The sequence below is a fragment of the Struthio camelus genome, chromosome 30 (genome assembly GCF_040807025.1).
Source record: "Struthio camelus isolate bStrCam1 chromosome 30, bStrCam1.hap1, whole genome shotgun sequence".
Taxonomy (NCBI): domain Eukaryota; kingdom Metazoa; phylum Chordata; class Aves; order Struthioniformes; family Struthionidae; genus Struthio; species Struthio camelus.
Genome location: NC_090971.1, coordinates 531,278 through 550,897, shown reverse-complemented (window position 1 = coordinate 550,897; position 19,620 = coordinate 531,278). Strand labels below are relative to the sequence as shown.

Below are 19,620 nucleotides of genomic sequence, written 5' to 3'. Positions count from 1 at the left end.
TGGGGTGACGGCTGTGCCCTGGCCGGCTGTGCCCAGGGACGCGACTGTGCTTGGGGTGACGGCTGTGCTCTGTCTGGCTGTGCCCCTGGCTGGCTGTACCCAGGGACGTGACTGTGCCAGGGCGGTGCCCAGCGATGGCTGTGCCCGAGGCTGTACTCAAGGCTGTGTCGAGGGACATGGCTGTGCCCATGCATGGTTGTACCCAGGGATGTGACTGTGCCGGAGGCTGTGCCCAAGGCTGGCTGTGCCTGGGGTGGCTGTACCCAGAGACGTGGGGGTGTCTGGGCCTGTGCCCATGGACGGCTGTGCGCAGGGACACGGCTGTGCCGGGAGCCGTGGCTGTTCCCACGCGAATCCCAGCCCCCCCAGTGCCCCCCTCCTGCCCCATAACACCCAGACCCCCAGTGCCCCCAGCCCGTCCCATAGCCCCCAGATCTCCAGTGCCCCCATCCTGCCCCATAGCCCCCAGACCCTCAGTGCCCCCAGCCTGCCCCATAGCCCCCAGATCTCCAGTGCCCCCATCCTGCCCCATAGCCCCCAGACCCCTATCCTACCCTAGCCCCGCCCCCCTCTCCCCCGCCCCGCCCCCCGCCGCTCCATCCCCATGGCAACTGCCGCCGCGCTCAAGGGCGACCAAAGGGCGGGGGGGGGGAGGGGGGCTGTCCCAGCACAACCCAGTGCGCCCTCCCCCGGCTCTCCCAGTGCAACCCAGTGCAACCCAGTGCGCCCTCCCTCGGCTCTCCCAGTGCAACCCAGTGCAACCCAGTGCGCCCTCCCTCGGCTTTCCCAGTGCAACCCAGTGCAACCCAGTGCGCCCTCCCCCGGCTCTCCCAGTGCAATCCAGTGCGCCCTCCCCCGGCTCTCCCAGTGCAACCCAGTGCAACCCAGTGCGCCCTCCCTCGGCTTTCCCAGTGCAACCCAGTGCAACCCAGTGCGCCCTCCCTCGGCTCTCCCAGTGCAACCCAGTGCAACCCAGTGCGCCCTCCCTCGCCTCTCCCAGTGCAACCCAGTGCGCCCTCCCTCGGCTCTCCCAGTGCAACCCAGTGCAACCCAGTGCGCCCTCCCTCGGCTCTCCCAGTGCAACCCAGTGCGCCCTCCCTCGGCTTTCCCAGTGCAACCCAGTGCGCCCTCCCCCGGCTCTCCCAGTGCAACCCAGTGCATCGGCTCCATCTGCCCCAGCGCACCCCCCCCCCGCTCTCGCATGGCTTCCCCTGTGCAAACCAGCGTGCCCCGCCCGGCCCCCCCGGCTGTCCCAGCGCAGCCCAGCGCCCGCAGCGCGCCGCGGCCGGGCCGGACCGCGGGGGTGTTTGCGCTCCCCGCCGCCCCCCGCTGCCCCCAGCTGAGCAAACAGATGACGCGCGCGCGGGCCGCCACGTGCCGGGCCCCGCGCCACGGACCCGCGGGGGGCCGCCCGCCCGGCCTGCAGGGGGGCCCGGCCCCCGTTCCCGGCCCCGCGGGAAGGCTCTCGCCACGCACGCGCGCGGGCCGACGCGCGGACCGAGCCCCCTCCCACCCCGCACTCGGCAGCTGCCGCCCGGCGGGGACACGCGGGGCTGAGCTGGCGTCGTCTCCTCCCATCGCGACACCGACACGCGCGTGCGCCCCACGCGTGTGCGTGGTCCTCGCACACTCGCGTCCGCGCTCGACCGCGCGTGGGCGCCAGGCTCTGCCCTCCCCGGCAGCCCCACGGCCACGCTCGGCCGCGCTCCTCCCGCACGTGGGCGCGCGGCAGCATGGGGGCGGGGCTTCAGGCAGGGGGCGGGGCCATGGGGCGGGGCGTTCGAGGCGGTGCAGCTCCAGTCGGCTCGGCCCGGCTCGGCTCGATCCGGCCCGGCTTGGCCCAGCTCGACTTGGCCCGGCTCGGCTCGGCCCGGCTCGGCTCAGCTCGGCCCAACTAGGCCCTGTTCAGCTCGGCCCAGCTCAGCCCGGCCCGGCCCAGCCGGGCCCGGCTTGGACCTCTTGCCTTAGCCCAGCTTGGCCTGGCTCAGCTCGGCTTGGCTTCACTCAGCACAGCTCAGCCCGGCTCGGCTCGGCCCTGGCCCCCGGCGCTGCTGGGTGCCTCCACCATCTGCATCCTGCTCAGTTCGGCTCAGCCCGAGGCCAGGGGGGAAGTGGGTCAGGGATAGGCGTGGGGGGGTGAAGGGGAGGGGGCAGGTGGGTTCGGGGGCAAATGAGGGAGTTGGGGGTGTCTGGGGCAGGGCTATGGGGCAGAGTTATGGGGCAGGTCAAGCTATGGGGAAGGGGGGGCCACAGGGCAGGGCTGCAAGGTGGCTCTGGCCGTGTGGTGCTATGGGGCAGGGCTATGGGGCAGGCTGAGCCGTGCCCTGACATGCTTGGGGGGCTCTCAGCCCCCCTGCCCATCTTGGGGGCCCTGTGGCCCTGGTGCCCCCCTGCCCTCGGCTCTCGGTGCTCCCCCCCCAGCTGGGGGGCCCGGGGTGTGCGAGGACACCCAGGGTGTGGGGGGCACCCGTGCGGGGGGTGCCAGGGCTGGGCGAACCTGGGGAGGGTGGCACTTGGCAGGCACCCAAATTCAGCGCCCCCCCCCCCCCCCCCCCATCGCCCCAGCACGCCCACAGGGCCCCGTCCCCGGAGCGGCGCCGCCAAAGTCGGGGTTTGGGGGTATTTTATTAAAAGCAAGGGCGCCGGGCGGCCGGAGCGCCTCACACCTCAGACTCGCTCTCGGGGCTGGCCAGGGCGCCGTTGCGCTCCTTCTCAGTCCCTTCTTCCACCTTCTCGTCCAGGCGGCTGGGGATGGACCAGTAGAGGTGGGCGTCCATGCGGGCGGCCGCCTCGGCCAACTCGCGGGCGCTGCAGCTCGGCGTGGGCACCTCGAAGGTCTGGTGGAAGCTGGCGTAGTCGACCTCGTAAAAACCGTCCTCCAGGCTCAGCACCGACATGAACCGGTGGCCCCACAGCACCTCGTCCACCAGGTAGGAGCTCCGGGCTTGGCACGTCATCCCTGTGCGGCGGAGGGGGCACCGGGCTGGGCACGGGGGCAGCCGCCGCCGGGAAGCCCCCGCCGTGCCTCGGTTTCCCCGTCAGTGTCACGGGGTGGGGGTGGCACATGCAGGGTTGTCACTGCAGGGCCACATGGTGCCTGGTGCATGGTAGGGGGACCCTGATCCCGGGGGGGGGGGGCTGTACAGCACCCAGTGGGGACCCCAATCCTGGCTGGGGGGGCTGCACAGTGCCCGGGGCACAGGGGGACCCTACAGTCCAACTGGGGGGGGCTGCATGGTGCCTGGCACACAGGGGTACCCCAACCCCAGCTGAGGGGGGCTGCACGGCACCTGGTGCATGGCAGGGACCCTGATCCCGCCTGGGGGGCTGCACAGCACCTGGTGCATGGGGGGGGACCCCGATCCCGGCTGAAGGGGCTGCACAGCACCTGGTGCATGGGGGGGGACCCCGATCCCGGCTGAGGGGGCTGCACAGCACCTGGTGCATGGGGGGGGGACCCCGATCCCGGCTGAGGGGGCTGCACAGCACCTGGTGCATGGGGGGGGGACCCCGATCCCGGCTGAGGGGGCTGCACAGCACCTGGTGCACGGGGGGGGACCCCAATCTCAGCTAGAGGGGGCTGCACAGCACCTGGTGCATGGGGGAGACCCCGATCCCAGCTGGGGGGACTGCACGGCACCTGGTGCCCAGGGGATACCCCGATACCAGCGGGGGGGGGGAGCCCTGTGCAGCACCAGGGAGGACCCTGATCCCAACTAGGGGGTTCATGTAGCACCCAGTGCACCCCAATCCCAGCTGGGGGACCTGTGCAGCGCCTGGCACTGCCCCCCCACCCCTCCCCTGGCCTGTGCAGCCCTGCTGGTATCTGCCTTAGTGTTAAATGGGGAAACTGAGGCACAGGAGGGGCAAGGCGTCCCCTTTCTAAGGGGAGAGGTCCTGAAGCATGGGAATCTCAAATGTCCTTCTGAGCACGGGCAAGTGCCACCCCCCTACTCGCTAAGGGGGACCCAGGCGTCCTGTGAGGCTGAGCTGGCCCTCAAACCATTCCTCCCCTACCCCGAGGTTCTTGATGCCACCAGCCCCAGCAAGCAGGGGACAGGCTGGGACGCCGAGGCTGTCCCTGTCATCCGGGTGTCCCTGTGGGATGCAGCCCCCTTCCCCAACCTCTCAGCAGGGACAGAGAAGGTGGAGGATCCCCATGGGGGGGAAAAGGGGGTGGCTGGGACCCCCTGGGTCCTGCAACAGGGTTATTCTGGGTGGGGGGACCCACATCCAGGCTGAGCTCAGGGGTTGGATTCGGGGTCACCTCTCTCCTAGCACCAGGCAGGACCATGACGGGGACCACAGCGGGGGGGTCCCCAATGGTCCCCAAAGCCCAGCCTGGCCAGTGGCGGTGGCCCTGTTACCTGTGGCCTCCACCATGCCCTCGAGGATGACGACGATCTCGAAGTCGTCCTTCTCGAGCTGCTGCCGGGAGACATCCCAGAAGGGGCTTCGCTCGTCAATCTCGTGGCTGATGATGAGGGGCGAGACGAGGAAGAGGCGGTCATCGCCCGTCTCAAAGCCCACGCTGAGGTCGGTCTGGTTGAGAGGGATGAACTCGCCCTCCTGCGTCTGCTTGGACTTGATGAGCTTGGCGCGGATGGAGGCCTCAACGATATGCGAGTCGCGCAGGTCGCCCACGCGGAACATGAGGCAGAGGCGGTCGTCCCGCAGCGAGACCACAGCGTGCGAGGAGAAGACCAGCGTCTCGGCCCGCTTGTTGGGCTGCGAGATCTTCACGAACATGCAGCCCACCATGAAGGCATTGACCATGGAGCCCAGGATGGCCTGGAGCAGCAGCAGCACGATGCCTTCGGGACACTTGTCTGTGATGACGCGGTGGCCGTAGCCAATGGTGGTCTCCGTCTCGATGGAGAAGAGGAAGGCCGAGACGAAGCCGTTGAGGTTGTTGACGCACGGCGTCCACGCGTGGTCCTCCAGGTGGTCCAGGTCGCCCCGGCAGTAGGCAATGAACCACCAGATGAGGCCGAAGAAGAGCCAGGTGACGGCATAGGCGAGGATGAAGACGAGGAGGCTGAAGCGCCACTTGAGGTCCACGAGGGTGGTGAAGATGTCGGTGAGGTAGCGGTAGGTCTCGCGCACGTTGCCGTGCTGCACGTTGCACTTGCCATCCTTCTCCACGTAGCGCTGGCGCTTGCGGCTGGCAGGGCCCGGGCGCCGGGGTGGCGCGGGGGGCGGCTTGGCCTCGCCGCCCGGCGTCTCGGGCACACCGCAGAAAGCTGCGTTGTCCTGCGCCATCGCCGCGCCAGCACCCTCAGAGCCTGCGGGGCACCAGGGGACAGGTGGCACCACCCCGGACTGGGCAGACTGGGAGGGACTGGGGTGACGGAAGGGAAAGGCTCTTGCCAGGGGAAGGGGAGGGACGTGGCTAAGAGCCCCATGGCAGCGTCTGGCCCTGGCTCTGGCGTCCGCCAGCTGCCCCCGAGCCACCCGCTGGCACATGCTCCTTCGGCTGCCAGGATGCCTGGGCCCTCCTCACCCTCTGCCGCCAGCTATTTTGGGCACTGGCTAAACCAAGGCATGGGAGGACGCTAGGGTGCTGAGCGCACACGCACACACATGCATGCATATTAGTGTGGCCATGCACATAGATGTATGAACATACGTGCACCAGCACACGGCACATACACACACACACGCAGGCACACACAGACACCCCCACCCGACGCTTGACATGCTCACACCCACGTGCACAGAAATATGCAGGACTGGGCACACACCATGTGTACAGGCACTCGGGGGTGATCGCTACACACGCGCACACACACGGGGCGGGCTGTACGCACACGTATGCACAGGCATGCACACACGCATGCACAGAGCCGCTCCTTGCACACACACGCATGCACACAGGCACGCATGCACCCTCAGCCAGTCCTTACACCCCCGGACTGGGGGGCCCTGGGGCACCCAGCAGTGCCCACCCCCGGCCCCAGGTGCCCCCCAGCCAGCCTTGCCTCTGCCTCTGCCCCTGCCACGGCCATGGGGCAGGACAAGGCCAGATGGGGGGGGCATCCCCCCTAATGGGGTTGGGGGGACACCCGTGGGTGCTTGGGGTGCTTGCAGGCTGGGTGCCCCCCCAGAACCCCCGATCCGGGCAGACGGGGCACCTCTGCCAGTGCCACTGCTGCGTCCCCTCCCAGCCCTGTGACATGCTGGGGCTGGGGGGAGCGGGGGCAGGAAGGGATGCTTGGGGGGCACCGGGGGTGCAGGGACCCCCCCCGGGGGGCAGAGACAGGTGAGGACATGGGGGGGCTGGATGGCATGGGGGGGGGGCAGATCCGCCAGGGGAGGCAGGGAAAAGGGGCGCAGGGGCAGGTGGGGGGTGTCGGCGCGCAGAGCCCGGGGGAGGCAGCAGCGGGACCCCCCCCCCCCGATCTGCCCGGGCCCCGCCCGCCCCAGCCCCCCGGCCCGCACTCACCGAGCGCCCCGCGGCCGCCGCTGCCCAGCCCGCTGCCGGGGCGCGCACCCCGCGGGCGCTGCGCGCATGGCGCAGGGCGAGCGCGGGGGCGGCCCGGCCCGGCCCGGCCCGGCCCGGCCCGGCCCCGCTCTGCTCGGCCCGGCCCGGCTCCGCTCCGCTCCGCTCGGTCCGAATCGGTCTGATCCCGGCTCGGCTCCGCTCGGCCCGGTTCGGCTCCGCTCAGCTCGGCGCGGTTCGGCTCGGCCCGGTTCGGTTCGGTTCGGCTCGGTCCTCGCCGGCGCCGCGCCGGGACCGGCCCTTCCCGGCGGCCCCGCTCTGCCGTTCCCACGGCAACGGCTGCGCACCGGGAACGGCTCGGCTAAAAATACCGAGCAGCGCCCGCCCCCGGCACCGGCCTGGCCCGGCTCCCCCCAGCCGCCCCGGGCCACCCCTGGTACCGGCCCGGGCCACCCCCGGTACCGGCCCGGGACACCCCCCGGTACTGGCCTGTGACACCCCTGGTACCGACCCAGGCCACTCCCAGTACCAGCCCGGACCACCCCCAGTACTGGCCTGGGCCACCCCCGGTACCGGCCCGGGCCACCCCCGGTACTGGCCCGGGACCCCCCCGGTACTGGCCTGTGACACCCCTGGTACCAACCCAGGCCACCCCTGGTACCAGCCCGGGACCCCCCCGATACCAGCCCAGACCACCCCCAGTACCAGCCCGGACCACCCCCAGTACTGGCCTGGGACACCCCCAGTACTGGCCTGGGCTACCTCCGGTACCAGCCCGGGACACCCCCCCGGTACTGGCCTGTGACACCCCTGGTACTGACCCAGGCCACCCCCAGTACCAGCCCGGACCACCCCCAGTACCGGCCTGGGACACCCCCAGTACTGGCCTGGGCCACCCCCGGTACTGGCCCGGGACCCCCCCCGGTACTGACCCAAGTCACCCCCAGAACAGACCTGGGCCACCCGCCAGCACCAAGTTGGGTCTAACCACCCACTCCGGGCATCCAGCAGAGCCAGCACCCAGCAAGGGGACACGCGTGTGTCACACATGCAGGCCAGTGAACACATGTTCCACGCACACGTGTCGCACATGGGGGGGCGCTCCCTGCCCCATGCACGCGGGTGGGTTACATGGGCTGACACAGACATGCCTTACGCAGGCTGCTGGGGTCCACACGCATGGCCCACACATACCGGGGGCATCCAGACACGTGTGCACGCGTGTGGCATGCACAGGGGTCACTCCATCCCCCCTGCACAGTTTACATGCCACGCACATGCGTGTGCACCACATGCAACATGCCAGCTTTGTTCTCACAAGCACACGTCGCATGTGCAGCCCCCATGCACAGGTGTGTCCTACACTCACATATGCCAGGAAAGACCCCCCCCCCCCCTTGCACACCCACACACATGTGCTTAACATACATGCTGAGCTGGGGGGGGGTGCTTCTGCACGCATGACGCACCAGTTGCATGCACACAGGTGCGCACCCCTCGCACATGCACGTGTCGCATGCCCGCACACGTGTCCCCGCCGCCTGCAGGCAGGGAGCCCCAACGCTTAGAGACAGCAGGCGGAGGTGCCCGGACGCCTGGGTCCCCTGCCAAGCCCGGCAGGCGCCACGGCCTAGCGCTTAGTGGGGCGGGGGGGGGGGGAACAGGGCACATTTCCAGGTGTCCCACATCCGTGTGCCCGGGAACACGGGAACAGCACGGCCTAGAAAGGGCGGTCCCCGGGGGCCGGCCCCGCCGGGGTGGCGATGCCCCGGGGCGCGCACACGCCTGTGGCACGGGCACACCGGGGGTGTGGCAGCACGCACACGCGTGTGGCACGGGGCACCATGGCTCAACAGTGTCCCTGGGGTGTCCCAGCACCCGGGTGGCGGCACCGGCTCACCTCCACGCTCATGCGGGGGCAAGGGCCAGCTCTCACTGCTAGCCCAGGTACCACTTCGGTAGCCACGGCTCCCCCATCGCTAGCCACGGCTCCCCCATCGCTAGCCAGGGCTCCCCCATTGCTAGCCAGGACTTCCCCATTGCTAGCCAACACTCTCCCACTGCTAGCCAGGCTCCTCCTTCAGTAGCCAGGGCTCCCCAGTTGTCTTCCAGGCTCCCCCATCGCTAGCCAGGGCTCCTCCATTGCTAGCCAGGGGGGTTCTCCATGTGGAGCCAGGGCTCCTCCACTGCTAGCCCAGGGCTCTGCTCCAGTAGCCAAGGCTTCCTGGTCACTAGCCCAGGGCTCTCTCAGGGGGAGCCTGGTCTGGCCCAGCAAAACCCACGTTGCGGCGCGGGGCCTGGGCGGGCCCCGGCTCCTCCCTGGCCCGAGCCCCGGCCCACAAAGGCGCTTTGTGCCCTGGCCCCGGGGGGGGAACCGGCCTCTTCCCGGGAACAGCGGGGCCTTGTGCGGCTGCGCCCCACGGCCACTCTGTGCTCCCGTGGGCTGGCCCGGGCGTAGGGCCCCCGCGTCGCCCCCCTGCTTCTCCCTGGGAGCATCGGGGCTGGGAGAGGCTGCGGGCGGGTGGCACCCAGGGCTTGTCCCCCCCCCCCCCCAGGGGCTGTCAGGACAGGTCAGCCCTGCTTGCAGCCGGGGGGTGCTGGGGGGGGGTTGGTTGTGTGGCCCCCGTGGGGTGGAGCGATGTGCTCGGGGGCAGCACCCTGGTCTATGGAAACTGCGGGTGGGGTTACCCCTGGGTGTGTGTGTGTAAGTGTAGGTGCGCTTGTGCGTGTGCACGTGTGTGCAGGGGTGTATGTGCACCTGTGGGCACATGCATGCATGCATGTGTGCACCTGTGCATGTGTGTGTGTGTCTGCGTGCGCATGGGTACACGTGTGCATGCGAGTGCAGGGAGACACCTCTGGGCGTGTGTTTAGACATGGGCATGGGTGTATGCACGCGTGTGCATAGGTGTGTATGTGTGTGTGTGTGTGTGTGTGTGTGTGTGTGCGCCCTCCGGAAATGCACTATGTGCACATGGGTGACACACCCAGCAGTTCCTCCTGTCACCGCCACACGTGGACCCACTCACACTCACACTCGCACTCACCCTCCAGGTCACAGCACCGTGTGTGCACACCTGGCGGAGGGATGAGGGACACCGGGGGGGGTGAGAAGGGACAAGGGGTCCCTGGGGGTCCCCTGTGCATGGCCGCTCTGGGGGGCTGCCCCAGCGGATGCTACTGTGCCCAGCGGGACCCTGTCCAGTGCTGGGTGCTCGGTGGGACCCTTCCTGGTGCTGGCGCTGGGCACTGGTGCTCAGCGCCCAGCAGGCCCTTGCTTGGTGCCTGGTGCTGGTGTGAGCGCTGGCGCCTGGCTGCCCCTGCCCGCTGCCAGTGGCCAGTGCCGGTGCCTGATGGGCCCCTGCCCGGCGCTGGTGCATAGTGCCCAGCGCGGGGGCCAGTGCCCAGCAGGCCCCTGCCCAGAGCCCGGTGCCGGTGCCCCTGCACAGTGCCAGCGCCCGGTGCCCGGTGCTGGTGCCCGGTGCCGCTGCTGCTGCCGGTGCCCGATGCCTGGTGCTGCTGCCAGTGCCCGGAGCCCAGTGCCCGGTGCTGCTGCCAGTGTCTGATGCCCGATGCCCAGCGCCACTGCCCGCTGCCCGGCGCCGCAGCCGGTGCCTGGTGCCGCTGCCCGATGCTCGGCGGCGCTGCCCGGTGCCCGGTACCCGGTGCCCGATGCCCGGTGCCCGGTGCCCGGGACCCGGCGCCGCAGCCGGTGCCCGGCGCTGCTGCCCGATGCTCGGCGCCACTGCCCGGTGCCCGGTGCCCGGTACCCGGTGCCCGGTGCCCGGTGCCCGGCGCCGCAGCCGGTGCCCGGCGCCGCTGCCCGATGCTCGGCGCCGCTGCCGCTGCCGGTGGCGGCCGGGCGCGGTGCCCCGGCGGGGCGGGTCCCGGCGTGCCCGCCCCCCCGGGGCCGGTAACGTGACCCGGGCCGGGCCGGCTCGTTTTCCACCCCATTAACCCCCCCGGGCCCTCCCCGCGCCGGCTCCTCCCCCGCCCCCCGGCCCCCTCCCCGGGCCCCGCTAATTGGTGCCAGCCGGGCCCGGCGAGGCGGACCGGGACGGGGGGGCCCGCTCGCACCGACGGCCGGGACCCGCCGAGCCATAAAGCCCATGGGGAGCCGGTGGCGGCCGGGCTGAGCGAGGCCAGGGCACCCCCGGGTGCCCCCTCCCCGAGCAAGGTAAGGGGCCGCCGGGCTCTGGCACCGGTCCCCCGACGGGCGGGACGGGATGGGACGGGACGGGTGGTGGTGCCACCGCCACAGGGGTTGGGGTCCTGCTCGGTGTGTCCGTCCCCCTGCTTTGGTGTCCCCCGTCCCAGCCAGGCCACCCTCAGAGGCTGCCCGGCAGGGCTGGGGTGCCTGGCATCGTTCCTGGTCGGCCCACTCGGCTGGGGTGTGTCCCTCTGTCTGTCCCTGCATCCCTGTGTCCTAATGTTGCTCTGTCCCCATGTCCTCCTATCCCCATGTCCCGTATCCCCATGCCTGCTTTGTCCCCATGTCCCCATGCCCTTTATCCCCTATCTACCTATCCCCATGTCCCCATGCCCCCTGTGTCCCCATGCCCCCAAATCCCTGGTCCCAGTATCCCTATATCTGCATCTCCCCTTTCTCCCACATCCCCATGTCCCCCAAATCCCCAGTCACAAGTCCCCATGTCCCCCATGTCCCTTCCAGCCCATCAGGGATCCAGGCGGACAGACGGCAGGATGGACAGAGGGTACCACATCCCCTATCCTGCCCACCCCTCTGTCCTCCCCTCCTCGGGTATCTCGGGGGGGGTGCCAGGACCCCCCCAAGGCCCCATGGGCATCCCTACAGTGCCCTGGGCAGGAGGCCTGAGGCTGCAAGGATGGGCTCTTCCCACACTGGGAAGTGAGTCCCAAATCGGGGACCCCTCAGCCCCCCCAATGGCAGCGGGGGGCACCCTGGCTCTGCGATGGGGTTACGGGGTCCTGCCCCACTCATATTGCTCCACCTGCGTCCCCCCTCCCACCAATATAACAATGTGGGACAGTCTCAGCCTGGCGCTGGGAGAGGCTAAACCCTGCCTGGGGCCCTGGGGGGGCTGTAACCCCCCCCCACACACTGTCCCCATGCAAGCCCAGGGCACAGGGCTGACCCTGCACAGGGGGGGTTTGGGCCCGGCAGCGCGGGTGGCCCCGGGGGCAAGGGCATTTCAAGGGCGTGCTGACCCCGGCGGGGCGAGCGGGGAGCCGGCAGGGGGCCGTGACGCTGGGGCAGGTCCCCGCCCCGGAGGGGGGGACACCGAGGTCCTGGCACAATCCCAGACCTGCTGGGGGGGGGGGACAAAGGGAGCATGACCCCAACCTGAGGAGCTGCCTGGGAGGGACTGGGGCATCCCCGTCCCCGCTGGCCACGCGAGGGCTGGGTGCCTGGCGGGGCCCCCCGGCCTCCGGGTTACCTGTGCTCCGGGTCGGCGGCCCCGTCCGCCGTCCAGCCGTGCGTCACCCGGGCTGGGGGTTGTCTGGGCTGCCGACTGTCCCCACGGTGGGTTAGCCGGGCTGCAGGTTAGCTGGACTGAGCATCAGCCAGGCCCTGGATGAGCCGGGCTGCGGGTTAACCGGGCTGCGGGTGAATCAGGCCATGGGTTAACCGGGCTGCGAGTTAACCGGGCTGCAGGTTAACCACACTGAGGGTTAGTGAGGCTGCAGGTTAACCAGCCTATGGGTGAATCGGGCTGCAGGTTAACCGGGCTGCGGGTTACCCTGCCGGAGCAGGGGGCTGCGCTGCGGCAGGGCCCCGGCCGCGGCTCCGACCGGCCGCCGAGCGGATCCTCGGGCTGAGCGGCGGTGGGCGCCGGCAGCGGCCTCGTCCCAGCGGCCCCGGGGAGCGCTGCGGCTCCGAGGTCGCTCTGCTCTGCCGAGCTCCGGCTCTCGCCCCCGCGATGCCAGATAAGCGCCCGTTTCTCCTCCGTCAAAGCCGGCGCTCGGCTCCCCCCCCCCCCGGCCTCGTCCGCCCCGACCGGCGGGACAGCGGGGCCCGTGGGAGCCGCTCGGGCCCCCGGCTTCCTCCGGCCAAGTGGCTACAAGCCACGGCCCCGGGGCCCGCCTGGAAGATCTCCCGGTTCGTGGGGACGCTTGGCTCCGGCCGGGCTTCCCGCCGCGGCTCCCACGCGTCCTGGCCGGTGCGGGCCCGGGAGCCGCGGTCAGCCCGGCTGCCGGGGGCCGCTGGGGGATGCGGCAGGCTTTGCCACGGGATCCAGTCGCCCTGAGCTCGCAGGGGTCGGTCCGCAGCTGGGGGCGGCCGGGGCCTCGCCGCGGCTTTCCTGGGCGGCAGAGCAAAGTTGTGCCTGAAAAGTGGCCAAAATTGGGATTTTTTTCCCCCAACCTGCAGCCCTGGCTGCTCAGCGCAGGGCCGCCGGCCTGGCTGATAAGCTACCGCAGCTTTTGCGGGGCCCTGGCAAGCACCGGGGGGGTGGACCCCCGCCGCAGAGTGGATTCTCTGATGTCCAACAAGGGTTGTGCACTGTGCAGAGCATCCCATTTCCCATTACGCGCTGGGAATTATCGCCTGATCTCCGACACCAGTGGGAAGGGCAGGGGGACGTTTCCCACCTCGGGGCCCCCTGGCCTGCCCTGGCCCACGGGCAAACAGCCCCGTGGCCCCAACCCAGCCCCAACGCTGGGGGCTGCGGAGGGAGGAGGGTGCAAAGCTGCACCGGGTGGGGGGGCTTCAGGGTGTCCCCAACTTTGCAAAAATTGGGGGTGAAGGACCCAGGTGTCCGGGGGCCTGCCAGCAGCTTTGCAAAGTGGGGTGGGTGGTGAGGGCTGGCATCGCCCCCCCCCCCCCGGCCCGGGACCCTCCGTGGAGGGGGTTCGACACGGGGCCGCGGGGATGGCAGCGGGCTGCGCGCCGTGCATGCTAACGAAGCGCGCTTCGTCAAAGCGCCTTTGTGCGCCGGCAGCTCCATTGAGGCCTCTCCTCCGGGGCGCACAAAGGCACCACTGTCCCCGGCCCCGGCCCCCCCCAGCGCCCGGCTGCTTTCACAGCCTCCCCCTCCCTCCCGCCACCCCACGGGACCTGCCCCACGCCGGGGATGGTCTGGGAGGGGCCCTTCCCAGTTACCACCAGTAAAGGGGGGGGGCTGGTCCCCAGCACCCAGTTTGGGGGGCTGCCGTGGGGCAGGAAAGGGGGGGACGCGCCTGGCATCGTGCCTGGGTGTGGGAACGATGCCCGAGCCGGCCGTGCCACCGGCCCCGGCGTGTCCCCAACCCCCCACACAGGGTCAGGGCGCCACAACGGGACGCCTGGGCCCTCGGCGGCGTGCGCGTGGGGTTGCACGCAGCTTCGCACGGCCGCGGCACCCCGGGGGCTGCGGCGGGCGGCGGGTTAATGGGTAACCAGAGCGCGCAGGCTGCGGCGGGTGGCAACGGTGCGGCTGTGCCCCGCGGGCACCGGGGAACAAGCGCCAGCTTGTCACAACCTGTGTCCGGGGCGCAGGAGCTGGCGGGGGCTGGAGGGCGCGGGGCAGGCGGCGCCGGGGCACCCGGACCCCAGGGCGCCAGCACCCCCTGGAGGGTGCAGGGACCCTGGGGGGGTGCAGGGCCCCCAAAAACATGTGCAAAGACCCCAGAGAAGGGTGCAGGGACCCTGCAGGGTGCAGGGACCCCAAAGACAGGTGCAAGAACCCCAGAAGGGGTGCAGGGACCCCGAAGATCAGTGCAAAGACCCCAGAGAGGGGCGCTGGGACAGCAGAGAGGTGTGCAAGGCTGCTGGCAGGGCCAAGGACCTCAGAGAGGTGCGGGGACCCTGGGGAGGGATGCAGAGACCCCAAAGAGGGGTTGCAGGGATCCCAGAGATGGGTGCAGAGACCCCAAAGAGGGGTGCAGGGATCCCAGAGATGGGTGCAAGAACTGAGAGGGTGCGGGGGCCCCAGAGAGGGGTGCAGGAACCCTAAAGAAGGGTGCTGGGACCCAGGGGAGGACATTTTGTGGGGGGGGGCAGGGTGGTACCCCCAGGATTGAGGCTTGGGGGGAGCAGTAGGGGCGCTGGGACCACCTGTGTCCAGGCGTGTGGAGGAGGAGCTGTATTATAGCCATGTTATAGCTGTGTGCGTGACAGCCTTGGCCATCTCTCCCCTCGGTCCCTGGGATCCCCGGGGGAAACTGAGGCACGGGGTGGCCGTGCCAGCGGGGAAGAGCCCCGATGCCAGCTCACCTGGCCCACACAGGCACATGGCTGAGGACGTCCCTATGCCCATGGGCAGAGCTCCTGGGATGTGGTGGCTCTGGGGACACCCAGTGGCTCCTGGGACATGTGGTGGCTTGAGGAAAAACTTTACTGTGAGGGTGACAGAGCACAGGCACAGGTTGCCCAGAGAGGTAGTGGAGTCTCCTTCACTGGAGCTATTCAAAACCCGGCTGGATGCGATCCTGGGCAATGTGCTCTAGAGGTCCCTGCTAGAGCAGGGGGGGGGTTGGACTAGATGATCTCCAGACCCTTCCAGCCTCAACCATTCTGTTGTGATTCTGTGGCTTCATGACATGCAGCAGCTTTGGGGACAAGTGGCAGCTCTGGGGACACAATGGCTCTGTGACATGTGGTTGCACCGGGGACGTGGTGGCCCTGGGACACATGGCAGCTCTGGGGACATGTGGTGACTGTGGGGATGTGGTGGCTCTGGGGACATGTTGCCTCTCTGGGGACACAAGTGGTGGCTGCAGAGATGCACAATGGCTCTGGGGACATAGCAGCCCTGGAGACCCGGAGGCAGCAGCTCTGGGGAAAAATTGTGGCTCTGGGGACATGGTGGCTGTAGGACATGTGGCAGCTCCAGGGACAGACAGCAGCTCAGAACAGGATGGGGATGTGGCAGGTCCATGCCACCGGCATCTCCAGGTCCCATTGCCACCATCTCCTCCGTGAGCTTGCACATCACTTGTGTCCCTGCAGGGACGGCAAGGTGGCATGGGCAGGGACGCCCGCAGGGCTGCATCTGCCAGGGATAGGGACACTGCAGGGGGACAGGCTGCAGCAATGCTGGGGTCAGCGTGGGCCGGGGTGACCCAGTGGCTGTGATGCTGTGGCACGGCCATGGCACCCGTGTCCTGCCTGTCCCCACATCCCCCCATTCAGAAAAGGCCCTGGAAGGAGGGGAAGAGCAGCCCGGAGGCAGCGGGACAGGACATGGCACAGCAGTGCCAGTGGCAGGGCCACCCACAGCGGCGGGGCCCCCGGAGACTCCCTGGAGGTGCCACCGTGTCTCCAACGTCCCCGGCACTCTGCCCGCCAGCCCGGCCACATCCGGGGCATCTCCTCACCCGGGGGGGGTGGGGGGGGATGGCAGCGGCCAGGCATTGAGGTGGCTCCAAGGGCCTTTTCTGCGCCCGCCACGGGGCTTTGTGCTGCCGGGAACGGGGCCGGCGCCGGAGACGGAAACGAGCCTGCAGTGCCGCCAGCGATTTGTCTCTGTCACCTCCCATTTACCGCCGCCATCCTCTTCCTCCCCAGGGCGATTCAAGCCTCTCGTCCTCCCGGACACTGAGGGCAAGGCCAGGCCAGGACGCCTGGGTCTCCTCTCCAGTCCCTGCCAGCCTGCGTGCTGCCCCTGCTTGGCACAAGTCCCTGCAGGGGAAACTGAGGCACGGAGCAGCCTGCGGTGCCCAGCGTGGGGGCTGCTGCGGGGACAGCAATGTGGCAGGGGATAGTTGGGACAGCCCCAGGGTTGGGGCTGTGGGGCTGCGATGGGAAGTGGAGCCCCTGCACCCGCCAGGCACCCATGGCTGGCACTGGCCAGAAGACGGACAGAAGATGGATAGATGGATGGATGGGCAGAGGGATGGATGGGTAGATGAATAGATGGATGGATGGACACATGGATGCATGCTCAGATGGAAGAGAGGTGGATGGGTAAATGCATACCTGGACAGATGGACAGATGGATAGATGAGCAGATGGCTGGATTCTGGATAGATGGATGCACACATAAGTGGACAAAGGGTGGATGGACAAACAGCTGAATGGATAGATAATGTGTGCATGGTCAGATAGGTGGATGGATGGGTTAATAGATAGAGGGATGTATGGACAGACAGACGGGTGGATGGAAGGAAGGCTGGGCAGGCGGGTGGACAGAAAGCTGGCTAGGGGCTGGCTGAGGAGCAGCTGGGCAGGAAGGATGAGAGCGAAAGCAACACTGTACCTGAGGTGCCACGAGTCTGTCAGCCCCTCCCCCCCCCCCGGGGTTTGGGGCCCCAGCGTCCCCATGCTGCCGGGTGACAGTGCCACGGATCCCATGCCCCTCCAAGGTTAGATGATTCCCCCCCCCCCCACCATGCTCACTGTGGTGCCTGGCTCAGCCTGTACCGGCCTGGCACTGTGCTGGGGGGGGGGCTGTGGCTGCTCATGCCCCCCCTGGGCCCCATTCAGCAGCACTGAACCTATATGAAACATCAGCATGTCTATGTGTAAGGATGGGCATCGATGGGGTGAGGACAGGGGGACACAACCACCATACTGCAGTGCCGTTTCCCCCCCGAGTCCCATACAGGATGGGGCAGGGAAGCATGGCCTAATGGGGGGGGGGGGCACTGGTGAGGGGGAAGAACCCTGATCCCAGGAAATCTCTTTGTAGAGAGATTTCCATCTGTCCACCTACCCATCTTCCATCCACCCCTGCTCATCCTCTTCAGCCACCCTGGCATCCTCTTCATCACTCCATCCTCCCACCCATCCTGCCTCTTCTTCCACCCAACCAGCTCAGCCTTCCATCCACCCACTCATTCATCCATGGCTAAACTTCCTCCAGTCCACTCAAGTGCAGCCTCCCTCTCCATCTGCCCATCCACTTCACTCCACCCAAGCTGCCCAAGAAGCACCGTACATCCAGCCTCAGCTTTCATCCATCCACCTTGCCATCAGGTCCATCCATTCATTTACCCATCCACTCACTCTTTTCTTTCCATCCACACAATGTCACAGATTCACAAAATTACAGAATGGTTGAGGTTGGAAGGGACCTCCGGAGATCATCTAGTCCAATGCCCCCTGCTCAAGCATGGTCACCTAAAGCACATTGCACAGGAATGTGTCCAGATGCCTTTGAATATATCTGGGGAAGGAGACCCCCCCCAGCCTCTGTGGGCAACCTGTGCCAGTGCTCAGTCACCCTCACAGGAAAGAAGTTTTTCCTCACATTCAAACAGAACTTCCTGTGTTTCAGTTTGTGCCTGTTGCCTCTCGTCCTATCACTGGGCACCACGGAGAAGAGCCTAGCCCTGTCCTCTTGACACCTTCCCTTCAGATACTTATGCATATTTCCATCCCCCCCCCCCCCCCCCAGTCTTCTCTTCTCCAGGCTGAAGAGTCCCAGCTCTCTCAGCCTTTCCTCATAAGAGAGATTCTCCAGTCCCTTTATCATCTTAGTAGGCCTTTGCTGGACTCACTCCAGGAGTTCATGTCTCTCTTGTATTGGGGAGCCCAGACCAGGATGTAGCACTCCATCCAGGTGAGGCCTCATCAGGGTTGAGTAGAGGGGGAGGATCACCTCCCTCAACCTGCTGGCAACATTCTTCCTAATGCAGCCCAGGATACCATTGGCCTTCTAAGACTCTTGTCCCATCCATTCATCTGCTATCCATCCATCTTCTCCATCCATCTATCCACCTATCTGCCCATCCACTCAACACACGCCGTTCATCCATTGTCATCTATCTATCCATCCACCCAACATGTGCCATCCATCCTCTCTGTCCATCCAGCTATCTGTACATCCACTTAACACACACTATCCATCCATCCAACCACTCTGTCCCATCCATCTACCTTGCCTCCATGTCTCCAAAGCCTCAATGAGCCCATCCCAGTGATCCCTACACCCACATGGCAGCTCTTCACCATGCATCCGTTGCTATCTCTTCCAGATGACGTCAGCCACAAAGGTGTACTACAGCCAGACCACACAGACTGACAGTCGCCCCCTCATTGGCTCGGGCCTGCGCAAGCGCCGGGTGATGACCAAGGACGGCCGGAGCAATGTGCGGATGGAGCACATTGCTGACAAGCGCTTCCTGTACCTCAAGGACCTGTGGACAACCTTCATCGACATGCAGTGGCGGTACAAGCTGGTGCTCTTCTCCGCCACCTTTGCTGGCACCTGGTTTGCCTTTGGCGTCATCTGGTACCTGGTGGCCGTGATGCACGGGGACCTGCTGGAGTTCGACCCACCAGCCAACCACACACCATGCGTCATGCAGGTGCACACACTCACCGGTGCCTTTCTCTTCTCCCTCGAGTCCCAGACCACCATTGGCTATGGCTTCCGCTACATCAGCGAGGAGTGTCCGCTTGCTATTGTCCTGCTTATCACCCAGCTGGTCCTCACCACCATCATGGAGATCTTCATCACCGGCACCTTCCTGGCCAAGATCGCCCGGCCCAAGAAGCGAGCCGAGACCATCAAGTTCAGTCAAAATGCTGTGGTGGCCCAGCACAATGGCAAGACCTGCCTCATGATCCGCGTGGCCAACATGCGCAAGAGCCTCCTCATCGGCTGCCAGGTGACGGGCAAACTCCTCCAGACCCACCTCACCAAGGAGGGCGAAAGCGTCCGGCTCAACCAGGTCAACGTGGAATTCCAGGTGGACACGTCTTCTGACAGCCCCTTCCTCATCCTGCCCCTCACCTTCTACCATGTGGTGGATGACGCCAGCCCCTTCCGGGACATGGCCCTGCGGACAGGCGAAGGCGACTTTGAGCTCGTGGTGATCCTCAGCGGCACTGTAGAGTCCACCAGCGCCACATGCCAGGTGCGCACATCCTACCTGCCCGAGGAGATCCTCTGGGGCTACGAGTTCACACCGGCCATCTCCCTCTCAGCCAGCGGCAAGTACGTGGCTGACTTCAGCCTCTTTGACCAGGTGGTGAAGGTGTCAGCACCCTGCTGCATTCACGAGACCGTCCGGTTTGGAGACCCCGAGAAGGTCAAGCTGGAGGAGTCCTTCCGGGAGGCAGAGGAGCGAGAGGGAGCACCGCTGAGCGTCCGCATCAGCAACGTCTGAACTGCCGGCGCCTGGAGATGCCACTGGCTCTTCCCCCCATCCTGGCTCTCACCATCCTCCCGGGCCTTTTCCCCCTTCCTCATCGCATGGGGCAGCTCTCTCGGGCCCCAGCCTGGGGCTGCCGAGAGCCTTGTGGTCTCTTGCTTGCCGGTGGGACAGTG

At 67.6% G+C, this 19,620-nt stretch overlaps 3 protein-coding genes across 4 annotated transcripts; 1 reads left to right on the top strand and 2 right to left on the bottom strand.

Moving 5' to 3' along the window:
* Positions 1-2,606: 2,606 nt before the first annotated feature.
* On the bottom strand, positions 2,607-6,507 carry KCNJ9 (potassium inwardly rectifying channel subfamily J member 9). Of its 2 annotated transcripts, XM_068922536.1 has the most exons (3): positions 6,446-6,507; positions 4,368-5,285; positions 2,607-2,959 (listed from the first exon to the last, which is right to left on the bottom strand). In XM_068922536.1, the coding sequence occupies exons 2-3, from the start codon at positions 5,260-5,262 to the stop codon at positions 2,661-2,663; spliced, it is 1,194 nt and encodes a 397-aa protein (XP_068778637.1). In that variant the 5' UTR covers positions 5,263-5,285; positions 6,446-6,507; the 3' UTR covers positions 2,607-2,660. The 2 variants fall into 2 exon arrangements, with proteins under 2 accessions (XP_068778637.1, XP_068778636.1); XM_068922535.1 differs by lacking the exon at positions 6,446-6,507 and having other exon boundaries at positions 4,368-6,253.
* On the bottom strand, positions 2,972-4,294 carry LOC138062961 (MAPK-interacting and spindle-stabilizing protein-like; the record flags this gene model as incomplete). The annotated part of the gene is made up of 2 exons (XM_068922548.1): positions 4,126-4,294; positions 2,972-3,912 (listed from the first exon to the last, which is right to left on the bottom strand). Coding segments are annotated over exons 1-2 (1,110 nt in total), but the record flags the coding sequence as incomplete, so codon positions are not given.
* A 4,024-nt stretch (positions 6,508-10,531) lies between the features above and the next one.
* On the top strand, positions 10,532-19,570 carry KCNJ10 (potassium inwardly rectifying channel subfamily J member 10). The gene is made up of 2 exons (XM_009667382.2): positions 10,532-10,619; positions 18,323-19,570. Exon 2 carries the CDS (start codon positions 18,323-18,325, stop codon positions 19,457-19,459), a length of 1,137 nt encoding a protein of 378 aa, XP_009665677.1. The 5' UTR covers positions 10,532-10,619; the 3' UTR covers positions 19,460-19,570.
* The last annotated feature ends 50 nt before the right edge of the window (positions 19,571-19,620 follow it).